We start from the raw sequence: 19,260 nt of genomic DNA, 5'->3' as shown, positions 1-19,260 counted from the left end.
CTCTAGTATACATATCTTTAATGACTTGAATATAAGTTATATCCACATCTTTCTTCTCAAGAACTCTCCAAAGGATATCTCTTGGAACCTTATCGTAAGCTTTTTCTAAATCAATAAAAATCAAATGTAGATTCTCCTTATTATCTCTGAACTTCTCCACCAAACCTCTCAATAAATGTATAGCTTCCACAGTAGACCTGCCCGACATAAATCCAAATTAATTATGAGAAAGATGAAGACAAGGGAAGTGAAATAAGAGCACTAGGGGGAGAGTGTAATAACCAGTTTAAAATCATGTAAAAATTTTTGGTGACTTACCATGTACTGTAAATTTCGCACCCCTCAGATTCAACCAAATCAATTTTATAAAATTCTACGTGTCAAATTGATTAATTCGATGTAAAGCACTAGATATAAAATATGAATGAAATGAGAGATATAAAATTTATAAGATATTTAATTAATTAAATTAATTAAACCTAATTATCCTAAATCTCAACCAGATCCTGCATTCACTATCCACAACTGACATCCACACAATATAATCTTTGTATGGCATCAAATCCTGCATTCACTATCCACAACCGACATCCACACAATATAATCTTTGTATGGCATCAAAAGGGCGAGATCCTCCATCCAGACTTTTCGCATTTCTTCCTCCCCCTCTCCCTTTTCTTGGTTGTGCTCGACAGAAGCTCCCGTGGGAAGTTGAAATCGCGACACTATAGCACAGGCACGATCACAGCACAGTCATGACCCGCAGAGTCACGAGCAAAGGCGAGGATCCCACTAAGTGTTGTAGCTCGTTGTTTAGGCTTTGGGGACAAAATCGGTGAGTACAAACACTCATTCACGCTATTTGAGATACTCATTTACTTCCTCCCGCCTTCATTTTGAGATTTTCCAGGAATTGAGAACCTTTTTGTTTTCAGTAGCCATTGCGAAGATGAGGTAGCGTCGAAAGCGACGAAATTGGTTTGGGAACTTTCATAAAGGTCTTAAGTGAGAAATCAACGAAGATAGGAAAAGGGTTAATGTGATAGGAAGAAGGAAGAAGAATTAACAATAGCGGAAAGGTTGGGTTGTGTCGTGAAGCTCATTTAAGATACATTTTGACAAATCGGTTATGTTTTGAGTTAAAACGCTTACAAGCCAAGTTATCCAAGATTTCCTAAGATATTTACATATTTCAGATTGTTTACTTGAAGCAGCGAGCTCTGAGGCGAGCTTGTGGAAATTCACCGAAGGGCTGCTATGTAAAAATTCAGGTAAAAAAATCATATGCTAACCTAAGAAAATTAATTTGACTAACAGAAATTGTTTAAATCTTAAATTTTGATTTTTGTTCTATAGGTTATTAATATCCATATAAAATTTATCGCAACGTCCAATTAGTTACTAAAAATTGAGAATCTAACGTGGCAACTAACGCAGGTAATTATATTTTTTTAATTTTAGTAATCTTCTTTATTTTAAAATGTATGTTTGACTTCACATATACTCTAGTTTAGTTAAATTTTTCATATTTTTTGATAAAAAGATGTACATGACAGAAAATATATACAAGAAGTGCATGATATGAAAGATATGCATGATATAAGAAATATGCATGAGATAAGATATATGAATGATATAAGATATGCACGATGAATAGTTGCACATTAAAGTATAAATGTTAGTAGATGCATGAAAATGTCTCAGAATAATATATGTTAAAAAGAATGAAATAGCTCATATGTGTTTACTTGTATGTTTATATGTGCATGTTCAAATGAGTTCACCCCCTAATAGTACCGGCAAGGAACGTCAGTGAACCAGTGTGCGTAGTTCTTTACCACACGATAATTATGACTATTAGATCACTAATTGTTGTTCTGACAAGAAAATATCAGTCAAGGGCGAGTAGACAAAGCTTACCACTCTAGAAAATTGTGATGTTTACATCGCTAACAGTTGTGTCGATGAGATAAAATAAGTCAAGGGTAGATAAGAGCATTTCCACTCCAAATAATTGGATATTTAAATTGCTAACCATTGTGCCGACGAAATAAAATCGGTCAGAAGCGTGTTAGATTTTGTTGACGGTGATCCTTAAAGAGACAGAGGTGTACGTAAATAATATAAAATAAAAGTTAAGTTAAAATACATCTGGAAGATTTGGGTATTTTCATTTAGAAAATGTCATTGATACATGTTTTAGCATATATAAAATTTCTTATAAAAATATGAAAAACCAGCATCCATATTGATTTCTTTTTCTTGGGTTACTACAGTTTAGAAGTGTGATTACTCCTGGGCTATCTTTTGATAACTCATTATGTCGTTTATTTATTTATTTTATTTTTTTTAAGCTTTTGAACAACATTAATAGGAGATAAGCAAATATGTATAGGAGACGAGAATAGCAATTTTCGATAACTCATTATGTCGTTTATTTATTTATTTTTTTTTTTTAAGCTTTTGAACAACATTAATAGTAGATAAGCAAATATGTATAGGAGACGAGAATAGCAATAAAAAATGAACAAATTTCTACTTATTAATTTAATCACTTTCTTTAGTGACTCTTTCATGAATTCTTTAATATTAAACTGTTGGCGATAGAAATTAAATAGAAGAAAATTGATTTCCACCGTCCTACCATTTGTTCCTGTCTTGGTTAACTTCAAGCCACGAGTCAAGTCGTGACAAAAGAGATATCATAGTAGATGTTTAGATTAAATAATATGAATCTTAATGAAAGAGCTAAATGGATGACTGGATTAAGTTAAATAATAGAAATTAAAAAAAATTAATTGAGTCTTATTAAATTATATTGTTGATATTTCAGAATTATGTATGAACATGAAGAAGAGGACATATAGGATAATGCATAATCTGTTGTATCACAGAATGTCACAGTGCTGGTGCATTTTCTGATATGATGAATGTTATGACTCAGTTGATTAAATAATTCTCAATCCAAAGTTAGTTTCAGTGGAGGAGCATTAATGGATAAGTGCTTGAAGCTCTTTCAAGATATTAAACCACCTTTATTTTCGGGAGCTAGAGAGTCGGTGAAAGTTGAAAACTGGCTATTGAAAGTGAAAAATATTATATAAATGTCTTATATTGATTTATTGTAATCAATATGCACCGATGATATTTCTATTTTTGTTATATTGGTGTAATTTTATATATATGAGTACTCATTGAGTAATTAATAGCTCAAAATTTATATTAATATTGATTTATTGTAATCAATATGCACTGATGATATTTCTATTTTTGTTATATTAGTGTAATTTTATATATATGAGTATTCATTGAGTAATTAATAGCTCAAAATTTATATTAATATTTTTCAAGATAAAATCTAGTGATAAAAAATGAGTAATAAAAGATAATTGTTTATATAAGATGTAGTCAACCTAGGTAAAAGTAATTATATTATTGATTGCTTTACTTGTAAGCTTATATAAATTTTAAATGTTTTTGTCTCTTTTGATAATTTGGATGATTAATACTTAGCGATATAATTAAAATTTAAATTGCGTTTACTATCTGAATGTCTTTTCCCACCTTCGTTATTTCAAACCCCCAAGCTGAGTAAAGACACTAGCCCGCATATATAATATATTCTGAAGCTGAAATAAAATCTTCTATATAAAGTAATAAAAGAAATCAAGAAAAGAAGATTAATGAAAAGATTATTTTAGAGTGATGACAAATGAACATGAGACAAAAATAATATTTAAAATATTTTAATATCTACTATTATATAAAAATTTCCCTTAATTAGATACTCTTAGAACAATTATTATTTAGATAACCATATTTTACACTGATTACAAGCAAACAATTAGCTACTACATGAGCATACTTTAAATGCTAAAATAATTATATTATGCATTAAATTTGTTTGCATTTTAGAGCTTCAAAGCTCGCCATATATTATATAAATAAGAATATAAAACTGAGCTTGAGCTAGGATTATGTTTTGATTAATTTCTCTACATTTTGATGTGTAGTTATGAAGTAATATAAAACATGATCAGATATGTATATTATTAAACATGATCAAGTATGTATATGATGAAAATTTTTAATGCTATGTATGTAAACTTTGATGTTTGCCTAGAAGCTATGTGGTTGAATGAATGAAAATATTTAAAATGTTTCTAGGCAATTTATTTATGTTTATTGGATCTTTATGCATAACAAGTATATTATTTATTTAGTTGGAATCATTTGAGTGTTTGAGTTCATCATTCATTCATAAAAGTAGGTAATTTTCAAGAATGGGTGTTGGTAATAAACTAAATCAACTGAATTATACCAGCCTTTATTACGCATTGTGTTCAGTTGAGGGTGGTCATTGTAGGACGTGACACACAATGCCAATAAAAGAACCAAGTTATATCTGCATTTCAATATGTTAATCTTTCGTAGGAAAGAGGAATGTTATATAATTATACATAGCAAATTAAACTTTTGAACATAAATCAAGGAATAAAAAGATGTACTAACTGCAATCAGATAGCTTCCCATCTCGTCCAGCTCTGCCAGCCTCCTGATAATATGCTTCCAAGCTCTACATTTGACAAAAAACAGCATTACATTGTCACTAAAAAAGAACATAATATGAACAGATAAATAAAGCATTGGCAAGATTCCAAAATGTAAAAATTGATGTAAGAGCAGGCAAAGGTTCAAAATCAGAAGTTGCTTTCCAAGAGCATGAAAGACGAGTTAAAATGAGTCATGAATGAAAAGATCACCATAACAGACATAATTAAGTCTTGCATGTGAACAAGAAATAAAGTTCAAAACAGAAAAGATTTGCACATCGAAAAGCAATTTCTATCCATGTAATATAATAATTGTTTTTATATTGAACTAAATATCATAGGGTAGAGCAGATGGAGTGAAAAAGACAGAAGCTTAATCAAGAAATAGCCAAAGAAAGAGTAGAAACTCACAAGAAGCAATTAAGCCGTTTAGTGACAGCGTACCCAACCAGAAGTGCCCTATCTGTTAATAAGGAAAAAGCCCATAGAAATCCCCGACAAGAAATAACGACAAGGAATGAAAATTGAAAGAGGTAACAGAGCCCACTAGGAATCAAGGCCCACAAGAATAGCCATCAGGGCGCCCGCACAAACAGCAATTTTCTACACCAAAGCCACTAAATAAATTAAGGTGCCCTGGCAATGGTGCCTAGTGCAAATCTATTATGCAATGAAGGTTTAGATAAAATAAAACATGCAAGAAATCTTTCAAATCTATGGTGCCTAGTGCAAATCTATTATGCAATGAAGATTTAGATAAAATAAAACATGCAAGAAATCTTTCAAAATAATGCAAGTTATACATTCAAAACAATAAAAAAATAAAAATAAAACCTACTTGAAGGAAAAAAAAGTATAAACCTCCAGTTGAAGGGTCCTGACCAACAAGAATGTAATGCCAAGAAATTAAAAATCACAAGTCACCTAAGCAGTTGAAGCTAAAGAAATCAAATTGTAATATAAATGAAAAAAACCAAACATATAAATAGTACAAGAGAAGAGGGAAGAAGAAACGAAAGAAAAAGGAGAAAAAATAGAGAGATTTTAAAGACATCAATTAATTCTTAATTAAATATAATACAAGAGAGCATTTTGGGACTAACTACCATAAGAGGGGATAGAGAAAGACTCAATGGTCATCAATGAATTGTTGGTTCGCCAAATCTACTCCATGCCCGTTTTCTTCCCCTAGTATGAGGGGTGATCACATTCTTAAATAGGTTTTGCCTTATTAAGCATAATTATTACAGTCAGTCTGATTTAATTGCAGAAATGGACACCTACATTTTTTTCAATTAAAAAAATATTTTATAGAAATGCAATATTAAGAGCAAATTGTCAATTATTACCCATCACATTGTATTCCTTGTATATATTACTAAAGTGATTATTTGCAGGCATATTCAAATTAAGTAATAAATATCTATGAAAATATTCATACCAAGTAAAGATGATCAAGAAAAGAAAATGTATGTTATGATAGGTAAAAAACTATATTAAAAATTATGCAGGAAAGTAAAGAGTTTTGACAAGATAAGACTGGATATAAAAATAATTGAATTTCTGACTATTACAACTAAGTTTGGGGCAGACAAGCTGGTATCAAGTAGTCATTGATAAAGCGTGAACTTAGGACAATCAGCCCTCATCAACAGTTGTTATGGCTGATGGGCTAGATGATATGTCAAAATCTATGAAAATATAATACGACATTTCTAAGACAATGTTGATAATGAAAAGTGAAATATAAGCACATATATGAAAAACGATACATGTATATTTAGGTTAATTTTACTTTCCATTTTTGGGTGGAGTTGTATTGAGGAAAATGGAACCCCTAGGACTTTATGTATTTTTTTGATTTTTTAGCGGAGATCCACGTTTCCCACTAACCTATTGTAACCGTCATTTAGATATTAACGCGTAAGGAGTCACGAGCTGCTCTTTCTATTAATATATATATATATATATGTGAATTAAATGAAAACAAGCTCTAAGAGCACTAAAGAAAGACTAGGGTTTTAACTTTAGAAGTATTTAATAATGATTTTAATAATAATAATTAAATTTTAAGGTTAAAAGTGTTGAAATTCTAATTAAAATAAAGTATTACAACAAAAATTTGTAATTAAATCAAAACACAATTAAGAAGTAATTGCATATTTTATATTTTATAGGAGATAATATAAGTTAAAAGCAAACACATCGTCTATAATCAAGGTGAATACTCTTATTCCTAAATTATTGTATTATTTTGATCTCTTATAAATTAGTTTTGTAAGTTGTTATTAATGCAATTGATTTTTATATAATTAAATTTTATCGGTCATTTCGATGTGCATGTTTATAATCTCATATTATAAAGTATTTGATGTATTATAGTATTATATATTGAGTGATATAAAATAATTAATGATATGATCTACATAGATTGATTGTATATGCATAACTGACTATAATGGAGTAACCTCTTTATGGTACTAGCGGAGGAATGCTAAAATACTTGTGCACATATATGAAAAATGATATTTATATTGAATTATCAAGATTGATACAAATTTTTAGAAAATGCTCCTGTGATAATTGTATAGATGTAAAATGATATTGATGTTATTGATATAGTAAGATTCATTGAATAATACGTTAAAAGTTTATATTGTTTTATTAAAAAACGTAACTGACATGCAAATTATTTTTCTTTTTCGTCATATTTTTATAGTTTAGGAATATGAGTACTCACTTACATATTTAGCGCACTGCTACTTCTAAACTAATTTTTTAGTTAATTTAATTGATTAAAAGATAAACGATAGATGTGACATTTGAAGAAGGCGCAGACAACCAGAAGAGAGATCGAAAACATTTGAAGAAGGCGCAGACAACCAGAAGAGAGATAAAGTTAAATATATTACTTTAAATTTATTTAATTAGAGGCTCTTTCATTTTGTTAATATATAGTTATAGAAAATGGACATCGAAATCTTAGTTCCGACCATCCTACTGTCTCTTCCCATCTTATTTAATTCAAAGCCCCGGGCTGGGTCGCAATAAAAGTGATATCAAAGCAGAATGTTTAGGATTATTAATAAAACCCGGATGAAATAGCCAATAGGGTTATTATAAAAAAAATTAAATAATAATGAAAATTAAAAATTTAAGTTAATTCAAATTAATAATTATATCAACTTAAGCATAGTGATACACCAAAAATTATAGAAGAAGAGAATTCGATAGAAAACGAAGTACAGCCTATTATTAATGTGAACACAAATACCCTAACCCAGATGATGGCGACGATGATTGTTAATTCAGGAGTCTAAATCGCAGCCTATCTAAAGTGATACAATCATTGTGGACAAGTACCTGAAAATATTTCAAGATCTGTGTCTACCTTTGTTCAAGAGAACTATAAACCTGATTAAAGCGGAGGACTGTTAATGAGGATAGAGAAAATATTAGAAAGTGTGGCTTGTCCGGATGAAATAACATTATCGTTGGCGATGTTTGTGCTGGTTGGAGAAGTTGAAAGATGGTGGCGTGATCAGCGTAGGGACAAGCTAGGAGACATACCTAATATGATGGTCAATTAGGAGAAATTCCTGGAGCTATTCAGAGAATGGATTGTACCACTATCAGTTCGAAGAAAGATACATGACAGATTCATCAAGTTGAGGCAAGGAGAGAAGACAGTCATGCAGTATGAAGCGGAATTCACAGCACTGTCAAGGATGTGCCACAAATGATTGATATTGCAGAAAAAAAAGTGCTACAAATTCCTTTCAATCTTTAGGGATCGATGAATAGTCGGTATTAGTGTAACGAATTAGAAGAGTGGAGATTAACTATCAGCTTACTCAGAAGCAAAGGAGATACACAAGAGAAAGAGTAATGATGAAGGTGAACATGTAGATCACTCAGAAAAATCCAATGGGAAGAAGTCCAAGAATAATTTGGGTGGAGTTGGTAGAGGTGCAACTCAGGGTATTGTAGTTACTTGTGTCAAATGCGAAAGACAACATAAAAATGAATGTTTGATGTAATCTAAAATTTATTATTGGTGTCATCAGCCTGGCCATACAGCAAGATATGGTCCTTCTCTTGGCCAGAAGAGCGTTGAAGATCAGAAATCAAGTGCAGCTTCATCTTGGAGGTGGGCAGAAAAAGATAGTAGTACATAGCTTCAGATCCATCCAAGGTCAACCAAGACAACCTGTTCGAACACGAATATATTCTCTTACTCATAATGAGCCTGAAAAACCTACTATTACTGATGGTGATGAGGTTTGATAAGTTACGTATTTTCCTATATATAAGAGTATTTTCCTAACATACTTTCTTGTTTCAGTATTGTTATCTGAAGTAAAGCTCAATCACCTTATATCGAGTCTTTGCATTTTTAGTTATTACTTATTATCTTAATGAACTACCACCCCTAGTTTCGTAGATGGCTAATGTTGACCTGTTTGATGAGAAATGACTTGAATTTTGTTTATAAATTTTAAGGATGACGTTTTTGTAAGTGAAAAAGATTGTATTGCCCAACTTCAGTTACCCGAGAGATGAAATGAAGAATCAAAGAAAAGAAAACGAAGAGTCAGTCAATTGAGTAAAGTGGAGAGGAAGTGAGGGGGGTCTAAACCCAAGGAGGTGAGTTTGCCTTATAAATTATCATATTTGGGAGGCAGGGACTTACCTAAGAGTCGAACGGCAGTTGAGAATGGCTCTCGATCACGAGGGTTTCGGAAGCTGCGGTGAGTGTGGCTAGGGCAAAGACTGTAGGAGGAAAATAGCAGTATCGACAACGTCTCTATCGCGCTGAGAAGGAAGAGGCGACGAGTTTGTGTGATCCTGTGCATAGAGAATGAGACGTCGGCCTGAGGAAGCTCGTGCGAGAAGAACCGAGCCAGAGCTCTCCCGTGAGTTGAGGAAGCATCTCACGTGCGATTTTTCAAGAGTTAGTTATTTATTTAAGTTATTTAATAAATATTAATATATATATATATATATATCTTATATAAGCCTATTATTTAAATGATAAACTTAAGAGCATTTGATTTGAGTGCTAAAGAAAGGCTATGGTTTAATTTTAAAATAAACTAATAATAATTTTAACAACAATAATTAATTTTTTAAGTTTGAAGTTTTGAAATTCTAATTAAAATAGTGTCACAACAATAAGTCATAATTAAATTAAAAGATAATTAAGTAATAATTATATATTTTATATTTCATATTTTATAGATGATAATACAAGTTAAGAGCAAACAGATTGTCTATCATCAAGGTGAGTACTCATATTCTTAAATTATAGTATCATTTTGTTCTCTTTTGAATCAATTTTATTGGTTGTTATATATGTTTGATTAATACAATTAATTTTTCTATTATTAAACAATATCGATCATTTTGAAGCGAATGCTTATAATCTCATTATATAAAATATTTAATATATTATAGTATTATATGTTAAGTGATATAAAATAATGAATAATATGATTTACATCGATTGATTGTATGTGCATGACTAACTATGATGGAGTAACTCATTTATGATACTAGCAGAAAACGCTAAGGTACTCGTACACATATATAAAAAAAGATATTAAAATTGAAGTATTTTATATGATACAAATTTTTAGACGGTGCCCTTGTGACAGTTGTAGAAATAAAAAATGATATTGATATACTTTTGATATAGTAAGATTCATTGAATAGCAGATTAAATGTTTACATTGTTTTATAAAAAATTTAACTACCACACATTATTTTTCTTTTCCCTTGCATTACTGTAGTTTAGAAATACGAATATTCATTGTCATATTTAGCTTACTGAATTTTTTAAACTAACTTTTAATTTAATTTAATTGATTAAAAGATGAACGATAAAAGATAAAATGTACAAAAAAGATGCAGACAACCAGTGGCGAGGTAAAATTAAATAGTGTCTTAAATTTATTTGCATTGATTTATAAAAAATTTAACTACCACACATTATTTTTTCTTTTCTCTTGTATTAATGTAGTTTAGAAATACGAATATTCATTGTCTTATTTAGCTTACTGAATTTTTTAAACTAACTTTTAAGTTAATTTAATTGATTAAAAGATGAACGATAAAAGATAAAATGTACAAAAAAGATGCAAACAACAAGTGGCGAGGTAAAATTAAATAGTGTCTTAAATTTATTTAATTAGTGACTTTTATTTTTTTAATAGCTAGTTATAGAAAATGGGCATCAAGATCTTAGTTTCCACCATCTGACTGTCTGCCCCCCATCTTGGTTAATTCTAAGCCTTAAACCGGGTCGTGACATTTAATGTGGCATTTACCATTTGCGAGCTGAAGTCAATCAAAATTTATCACCCTTGACAAACTGTCACGAAGTGTAGACGAAATTTACTTTTGAATTTTTAAGTGATTCATTTCAACTTGAATGTTTTAACTTATTACTTTAAAATTTTATTTTAAAATTGACCTCTACAATTGAGATTCACAATCAGCACGGAGATAATCAACGATTTGATTGTTTGAAATTTATTTGAAATTCATTAACTTTAATCTCTTTAAAATATTAGTCATGTTAACTCCAGTCCTGATGAGGAGGATCAAACTAAGTGATTTTGACTTAAAAAATTTATATATGTGAAAATTACTAGAATTGTCTACTCCAATCCTTAAACGGAGGAGAATCAGACTATTTGGATATGGACTAACAACCCTGCCCGCTAAACAAAGATGGATTGCTTTTCAAAATATGAATTATTTGAGTACAAGTTTAGCTTTAACACGCACAATATTCCTAAGATATTCATTAAAGCATTTAAAATTTTAGTTGGAGTCCATGCGACTTTAAAATTTCACATATATGAGTATCTTAATAAATTTTACAATTTGTAAAGACTTGGGCAATTTTTAAGCCATGAAGTTGATATGAACTTTACATCAAGAGGCACGTGCAAGATTTCAAAAATATGCATAATTAACTCAAGAGTATCTCAAGTGTTACTCAGTCTTAAAAGTGTGGCTCAGATTTTAAGATATTGTAGTTGACTTGGGAGATAACCATAAAATTTATATAAATTTTGAAATCATTCAGAACTTAAAATATTTGCAAAAGTATTATGATTTTGGTCTTTTAAAGGGATTGCCTTCTGTCAGCTTGCAAACTAAAATTATAGATCCGGTGATGAGATTTTCAAATTTCAAAAGCCCCATATTTGAATTATTTTTCATGCCCTGAAAGCCTAATTTTGAAAGTCCAAACTTCCAAATATTTTTTGAAAAGTAAGATCCTATATTTTAAAAGTTCAAATCCAAAATATTTTTACGCCCTAAAGGCCTAAATTTTTTAAAGTTCGTGTTAAAATTATTTTTAAATTCAAATGATCCACATTTTATATTAGTTTAAAAGTTCCAAATATCCAAAACTTTAAGTTAATTTACAAGTTCAAATCACCCAAAATTCTGGCAGTCTACCAAAGCCAATCTCCATTAGGAGGCATAAAAGAATGCCAACCTACCTAGTTGTGTTTTAAAAGACTCCCTGTCAATGTCGTTCAGTGTCATTAGACACTGCGACGGGGGAGAAAAAATATGTATTTAATCCACAATCTTAAAAGAAAATAGACGCCTTCAATGTACCTGCAAAAAACATCAAATCACAAGTAAACATTTCTCCAAGGGATGTCCTACTTTCCTTGATCGGTACTTAATCCCAAGAACAAGTAATCACATTTCCCAGGACGAGTATTTAAATACACTAATTTTATAAAAATTTTCCAAACGAGTCCGCAATTTTTTTCCGAACGATGCTTAATTCCAAAGGATGAGTACTCGAGCTTTCTCGAAGGGATATTTTAAAAATTACCCTCCCACACCTATTTTATACATTTGCAAGATAGCTCATTGATGACGCGACAATTGGCAAGACAATAAACAATGAAATAAACATATACAACAATTTTTTTCTAAATTTTTTTCTAATACAATATACAATATGCAATATAAAATACTTAGAGGTATAGCTGGCAGGTTGGGCTCAAGCTCGTGCACAGGAAGAACGATGAAGGATTTAGGTGAGGGGTCTTGGGTAGGGCTGGGACCAAAGAGTGGGGCTCGGCTTCAGGCTTTTGTGGAATGTCAGTGAAGTCACAGCTATGATCTTTGATTCAAACAAAAAGTCTTTGATTTCGAGTTAAGAAAGAAAGGATCTCACAGTGGAGAAATTCGAGTGAAGAAGGCAGTGTAACTTTCCTATGGTGAAACGTCTAGAAGGTTTTGATGTAGGGAGATGGAAGCGGAGTTGTGGCTCTTGGGTTGTTTGGCTTCGATTCATGCGGAGGTTAAGGAAAGCAAAGAATTTTAGTGGTTTTGAAAAGGGAGAAAGATGAGGGTGTCAGCTAAGGGCGGACGAGGATGCTCGGAGTGGCACTGTGCAGCTAAGGCAGACGAGGAAAATCGGAATAGCACTGTGTGAGAAGGTGAGGCACTATGTGAGGCGGTGAGGCACAAGAAGACAAACAAAAGAGAGAGCTTTGGCGAGGTTGCCAAGAATTTAGGAAGTCTTCGCATACGACGATCTCATCATTGCTGCGAAACGACGAGGCATGTGCGGTTTTGATTTTGAACAGAGGAAAAATGGATGAGGCTTCAATGGAACGATGACGCGTTCGAGTTCCGATGTAGGAGGATGAAGTGTGTGATTTTTGCGCTCGAATAGGGAGGAGAAGAGCATGAAGAGTTGCATATTGCTGTCTAAGTTGAGCATTTAGAAAAGAAAACTAGTTTAAATAAAATAACTGAATTGAAGTATAACTTGATAGAATTGCTATAATCAAAACAACATGATTACAAATAAAGGGAAAACTTTGCATGTCTGCATTGTAAAGTAATTCCTCTAAGAGGCCAAACAATTCTATAAATCATTTCTTTCAAACGAAGGAAGCCTTTTCTTTGACTTATAGATAGCACACCAAATCTTCGGCAACTTCCACAACAATAACAAATACTTCGAAGACATCTATAGCTCAAGTTACACACCTGAGGCCAACCATAATGAATAACTCTTCGAATATTTGACTTGTCAATCCCCATTCCAAAAGCAATTGTTGCAACAATTACCTAAATTTCAGAATGAGGATTAGCATAAAATAAAAGGTATCAAGATTTGACAAAAACAGATCATGGAGATAAATAAGCGCAACAAATTAACTAGAAGTAGGCAATATAAGGGAGTGAGGATAGTTTAATGGAACTATACCATGGGCAATAATAATATTAGGTTGTTTAGCAGGCAAAGTATAGTTTAGCCAAATACAAGAAGCAAAGGTTCAGCGAAACCAACAGGAGTTGCAGCTAAAATGTACAGATTTCAAGAATCTGAATCCTGTGATAACTTACATTTCAAATTTATCAACTTGGAATGCGTCCAGGTTCAGTTTAAACAGGAGATTATATGAACTTGATAGAACATTGAGGTAAATAAAGAAAAAGAATTAGCAATGGGAGTAACTAGTACCAGGGAATGAAATTAATTTAATCAAATTATACCGTTAACGTCTACAACATAACAAAACTTGGAAGCCAAAAAAAATTGATCAATGAAATAGGTGCAGTATGACTTCAGCTGAGGCCAACAAGAGTCAAATAGCTTAAATGTGCGGTTTTCAAGAGGTTCAGGAACTTATTATAGTTCAAACTAGTTCAACCTCACCAAACATGAAAAAGGGAACCTCAAGTTAGAAATGTGTACTATAATCAGGAGTCAGTAAAAGGTAAGATTACTGAAATAAAATGAAAAAATTAGCCTTATGTGACCATTTAGTTTAAGACCATGCAAGATAATTCAACTTCTTAAATGCTACACTTATTAAATAGGTTCCATCTCCATTTTAAGATATCTTATATAAGCTTCCCATATCAACTTCTGAATTTTATGATACCAAATGGCTAAAGCTGGTAAACCAGCCTGTAAATGATGTCATGAGCTCTTACACACTATCAAAAATAGAACAGAATTATTCTAATAAAAATGCCATGGCAGACAGAAAAGAAAGTGAGAAATGGGAACTCAAAATTTTGAACAGAAATGAGCCCAAAATACAAGGAGTGAGCTAAGGAATGTCAAGCACAAACAAAGAGAATTTCATGCATGGAGGTAGGTAACAGCAACAACAACCTCTACTACAACCATCTGTGGAAATGGTGAGTGATCAGAGAGAGAGAAAGTGATACCTCAGCTGGTATCGCCACAAGGAAAGGAATGAGTGAGGGAGAATGACGGGAAACAACAAAAATAGTAGAATAAAAACCAGTGAAGGAAAAATGGAAAATGCAACAGAGCCAAGAAGACCAAAAGCAAACTATTTGTTTCAGAAATTCAGATACGAGAACAAGGTACACTGGCCAAAACACCACCTGAGAGCCACCTCAGAATACAGCTGCAAGGAAGGCAAGCCAACCTTAGGAAAAACCAGAAACTTTCCAAAAATTTAGTCCCAAAACAGCCTATAGGTCCTTTATAAGCTAAGAGCTTTCCTAATTACAAGCATGTCATCCAAATAACTAAAAACTATAAAAAACGCAAGATGCACTAAAAAAGACTGAAATAAAACAACCATAAGGACACTAGGAAAGCAAACAATTCAAGCTCCGACGTCACTCTCCCGCAGTTGGCGGGAATTCTTCATAAGTAATTTCAGAATCGGATTCGTGATGTGGAGTCGAGTTGGCAACGTTGAAAGTAATAGAAATATTATAATGACCTTGAGATAAATCTATTAAGCGGTTTCATTAATACGCTTCATAATCTGGAAAGGTTCATCGGCTTTAGCCTTAAGCTTCCCACATTTTCCCAGAGGGAAAGGCTTTTTTCTTAGTCAAACCCATATTTTGTCTCCTTCTTTAAAAGTGACTACCCTTCTATTTTTGCTTGCTTGTCGTTGATACACTTCATTTTGTTCAATGATATTGTCCCAAACTAACTTATGGAGCTCTTGGATTTCCTATGGTTGGGTTTCAATATTCGAAGTTACATCCTTGGCTAGAATATCCAACGTAAGATCTAGAGGAGCAATAGGGTTTTTTCCATAAACCACCTCAAAAGGGTTGTATTTGGATGTTTGATTGCAGTACAGGTTATGAGCAAACTCCACTTGTGATAGCAGAAGGTCCCATTGTCCAAGGTTCTTACCAACACAACAACGAAGTAGATCCCAAGACTTCTATTAACAACTTCCACTTGTCCATAGGTTTATAGATGGAAAGTTGAACTATATTGAAGTCTGTTTCGCAATTTGTTCTATAATATCTTTCAAAAGTGGCTCAAAAATTTAACATCTTGATCGGAAGTGATAGTATGTGGAATACCATGTAAATGGACCACCTTTTTGAAGTATAAATAGGCAATGTGAGGAATGTTTAATGAGGCCTTGTATGGCACAAAGTGGGCCATCTTGGAGAATCAATCCACCACCACCATGATAGAATCCTTATATTATCGAGTACGTACTAAACGAATCACAAAATCCAAGCTGAAATGCATTCAAGGACATTTAGGAACGAGCAAGAAAATGTATAAACCTGAATTTTGAGTCCTTGCCTTGGCTATATGACAAGTTCGGCACCTCTTCACATAAAGATTCGCATCATTATGCATAGAGAGCCAATGAAAGATTGACTTGTAAAAGAACTAGAGCCTTATGTCTCCCAAAATGGTCAATTAGACTCCCATCATGACCTTACCCCAATATGGCCTATCTAATGGAACACTTAAGAATGCATAAACAATTTCCTTTGAATAGGAAATCCTTGATGTGAAAGGTTTTATATATTCCGACTAAACATTGTTGTAATGCCACTCGGAAGTCAAGATCCTTATCATACATTCCGAGCATCAGCTCAAAACCCACAACCCGTACTTACATGACCGATAAAATAACGTCTCGACGGCTTAAAGCATCAGCCACTTGATTAGAAAGTCCAAATTTGTGCTTAAGAATAAAATTAAAGGCTGAAATATATTTATCCCATGTGGCGTAAATTCCTTTTAGTTTATTTTGACTTTGACGATACTTGAGGGCTTCATGATCTGTATAGAGAACAAATTCATTAGCTAAAAAATAATGACTTCAATGTTGTAGAGCCCTTACGATAGAATGGAATTTTTTTTCATATGTTGAATAGTTCTTTCAAAACAAGTTAAGTTTTTTGCTGAAAAATGCTACAAGAAGTCCCAGTTGACTAAGGGCTGCTCCAGTACCGGTGTCAGATGCATCACCCTCCAACTCGAACAAAACATCAAAATATGGAAGATTTAAGACTGGAACGATACATAGGGTTTGTTGCAAGCAATCAAAGTTGAATTGTGCTTGCTCGATCCAGCAGATATGAGCTGCCTTGAGCAATTCAATCAATGGGGAAGCAATTGTACTAAAGCTCTTGATGAACCGGTGATAGAAAGAGGCCAACCCGTGAAATTATATGACTTCAATTAAGGATTAAGTGTCCAACAGTCCTTTACATCAACAATTTTGTTGGAATACACCTCCATTCCAGTTGTTGAGATCATAAATCCCAAGAAAATGATGCGAGAAACTAAGAATGCATGCTTAACCTTATTGGCAAAAAGTTATGAATGTAGGACCTCAGATACGTCCAGTTAAAGTTGCAAATATTCAGCTTGTTAAGGCTATAAATCAAAATATTGTTGAACTATTTTACCACAAACTTCCCCATAAAAAGATGCAGAACATGATTCATTAGGCACATGACTGTGCCCGGGGCGTTAGAAAACCAGAACCGTATCAACATTCATTTGTATAGCCCATCTGTTGTCTTGAACGTTGTAATCCACTCATTTCCTTGTCGCATGCACAATTGATGATACCCGCTTCGAAGGTCTAGTTTGGAGAAAACACCCGCCTTTTTTAAAAGATTAAAAAGGTCGTCAAATCGAGAAATGAAAAAAATATATTAGATAGTGATTTTATTTACAGTCCGACTGTCAATATACATGTGTCATGTCCCATCCTTCTTTGGAACTGAGAAAGTTGGAATCACGCACAAGAAAGAACTACGCCGCACTTATCAGCTTATCCCGTCACGACCCAGCCTGAGACTTAGAAATAACAAGGCGGGAACTGCGATCAGACGGTGTTAACATTTCATTTTTACTTTCCACATAATTTTTTTCATAAAACTTTCAAAATATAAAAGAGCCACAAATATCCACAAATTGCAACAAATTTAAAACATATATAAATAAAAATAATAATTTGAAAATAATATTTCAAGCCAATAATGAACAGTGTATCGCTATCTAAAAAAAGAGTGCAAACAAACTATAATAAATACCTAACAGCGGTAGTCCTCCTGTAAATCAAGTATCTCCTAAAAGTATATGTGATTCTCATCTTCCACCCAAATCAAGAGCATATAACATTATTAGATCCTCCAAATTCTGAATAGTTCTCTGACTGACCATCAGTCTGAGGCTGAAATTTTATACTAAAAGTCAACTGGGTCCCCAAAACTTCTTGAATATTTTTCCACAATCTAGAAGTAAATTTGTCATCTCTATTGGAGACAGGAGACTTCGACACTACATGAAATCTCACAACTTGATCCAATAAAATTTGACTGGCGTCTTCACTGGATATGTCTGACTTATGGCAAGAAATGAACAGGCTTAGTAAATCTATTGACAATTACCCATATAACATCACGACCCTAACTTGATCCAAGCAACCCAATCACAAAATCTATCGCAATCTCCTCTCATTACCACTCTGAAATTGGAAAAGGTTGCAGCTAACCTCCAAGACACTGAGGTTGTCTTCACTAGCTGACATAAAGGACACTTCCAAATTACCTTAAGCCTTCCTACTCAGCACATCTGCCACCACATTCGCCTTACCAAGATGATATTGAATATCCAAATCATAATTTTTAATAAACTCTAGTCATCTCCTCTGTCTTAGGCTGAGTTCTTTCTGAACAAAAATATACTTCAAAGTCTAGTAGTTAGTAAAAAGCGCATGTAACTCTGTACTGATAACGCCTCCATATTTTAAGTGCAAAAACAATTGTTGCAAACTCCAAATCATGTGTGGGATAGTTTTTTTTATGATTCTTCAATTGTCGTGATGCATATGCAATAACCCTCCATGCCCCCTTAAAGATGCATCGTTGAAAATCTGAAACCATTCAGAACCTGAAGGAATGACCAAAACTGGAGTTAACACTAAGCAAGCCTTCAGCTTCTGAAATGCCTCTTCACAACCGTCTGACCATTCGAATTTCATTGTCTTCTCAGCCAACTTTGATAGTAGCATAGAAATTTGTGAGAACCCCTCTACAAATCTTCCTATAATACCAAGCTAGATTTGGAAAAATTTTGACCTCAGTGAGAGTAGTAGGCCTTGATCAATCAGCAATTACCTTGACTTTATTCTGATCCATAGAAATGTTGTTTTCACTGATAATGTTCCTAAGAAAAGCAACACTTTTAAGTCAAAACTCACATTTAAAAAACTTGGAATGATGTGTCTTCTCCTTCAAAACCAAAAGCACAATAAGTAAATCATCTATATGACTAGTTTCATCTCTCAAATACACCAGAATATTATCTATAAAGACGATCACGGAAGTATCTAAAAACTGTCTGAAAACCCTGTTCATTAGATCCATAAAAATTATTGGAGCATTG

The 19,260-nt window shown here is 32.7% G+C and overlaps 1 protein-coding gene across 1 annotated transcript in view; it reads right to left on the bottom strand.

Moving 5' to 3' along the window:
* The window catches only part of LOC110027647 (ATP-dependent DNA helicase Q-like SIM), a 131,867-nt gene that overhangs the window by 79,806 nt on the left and 32,801 nt on the right, over positions 1 to 19,260 (bottom strand). The window contains exons 9-10 of the mRNA XM_020729160.1: positions 13,593 to 13,673; positions 4,513 to 4,576 (exon numbers count right to left, since the gene is read on the bottom strand). Of these exons, the coding sequence (XP_020584819.1) occupies positions 4,513 to 4,576; positions 13,593 to 13,673 (145 nt within the window). The remainder of the gene's footprint in view (positions 1 to 4,512; positions 4,577 to 13,592; positions 13,674 to 19,260) is intronic.

This window comes from Phalaenopsis equestris, unplaced genomic scaffold (genome assembly GCF_001263595.1).
Source record: "Phalaenopsis equestris unplaced genomic scaffold, ASM126359v1 Scaffold000434, whole genome shotgun sequence".
NCBI lineage: Eukaryota > Viridiplantae > Streptophyta > Magnoliopsida > Asparagales > Orchidaceae > Phalaenopsis > Phalaenopsis equestris.
Note: the sequence above shows the minus strand (reverse complement) of the source record. Positions and strands in the feature narration are given on the sequence as shown.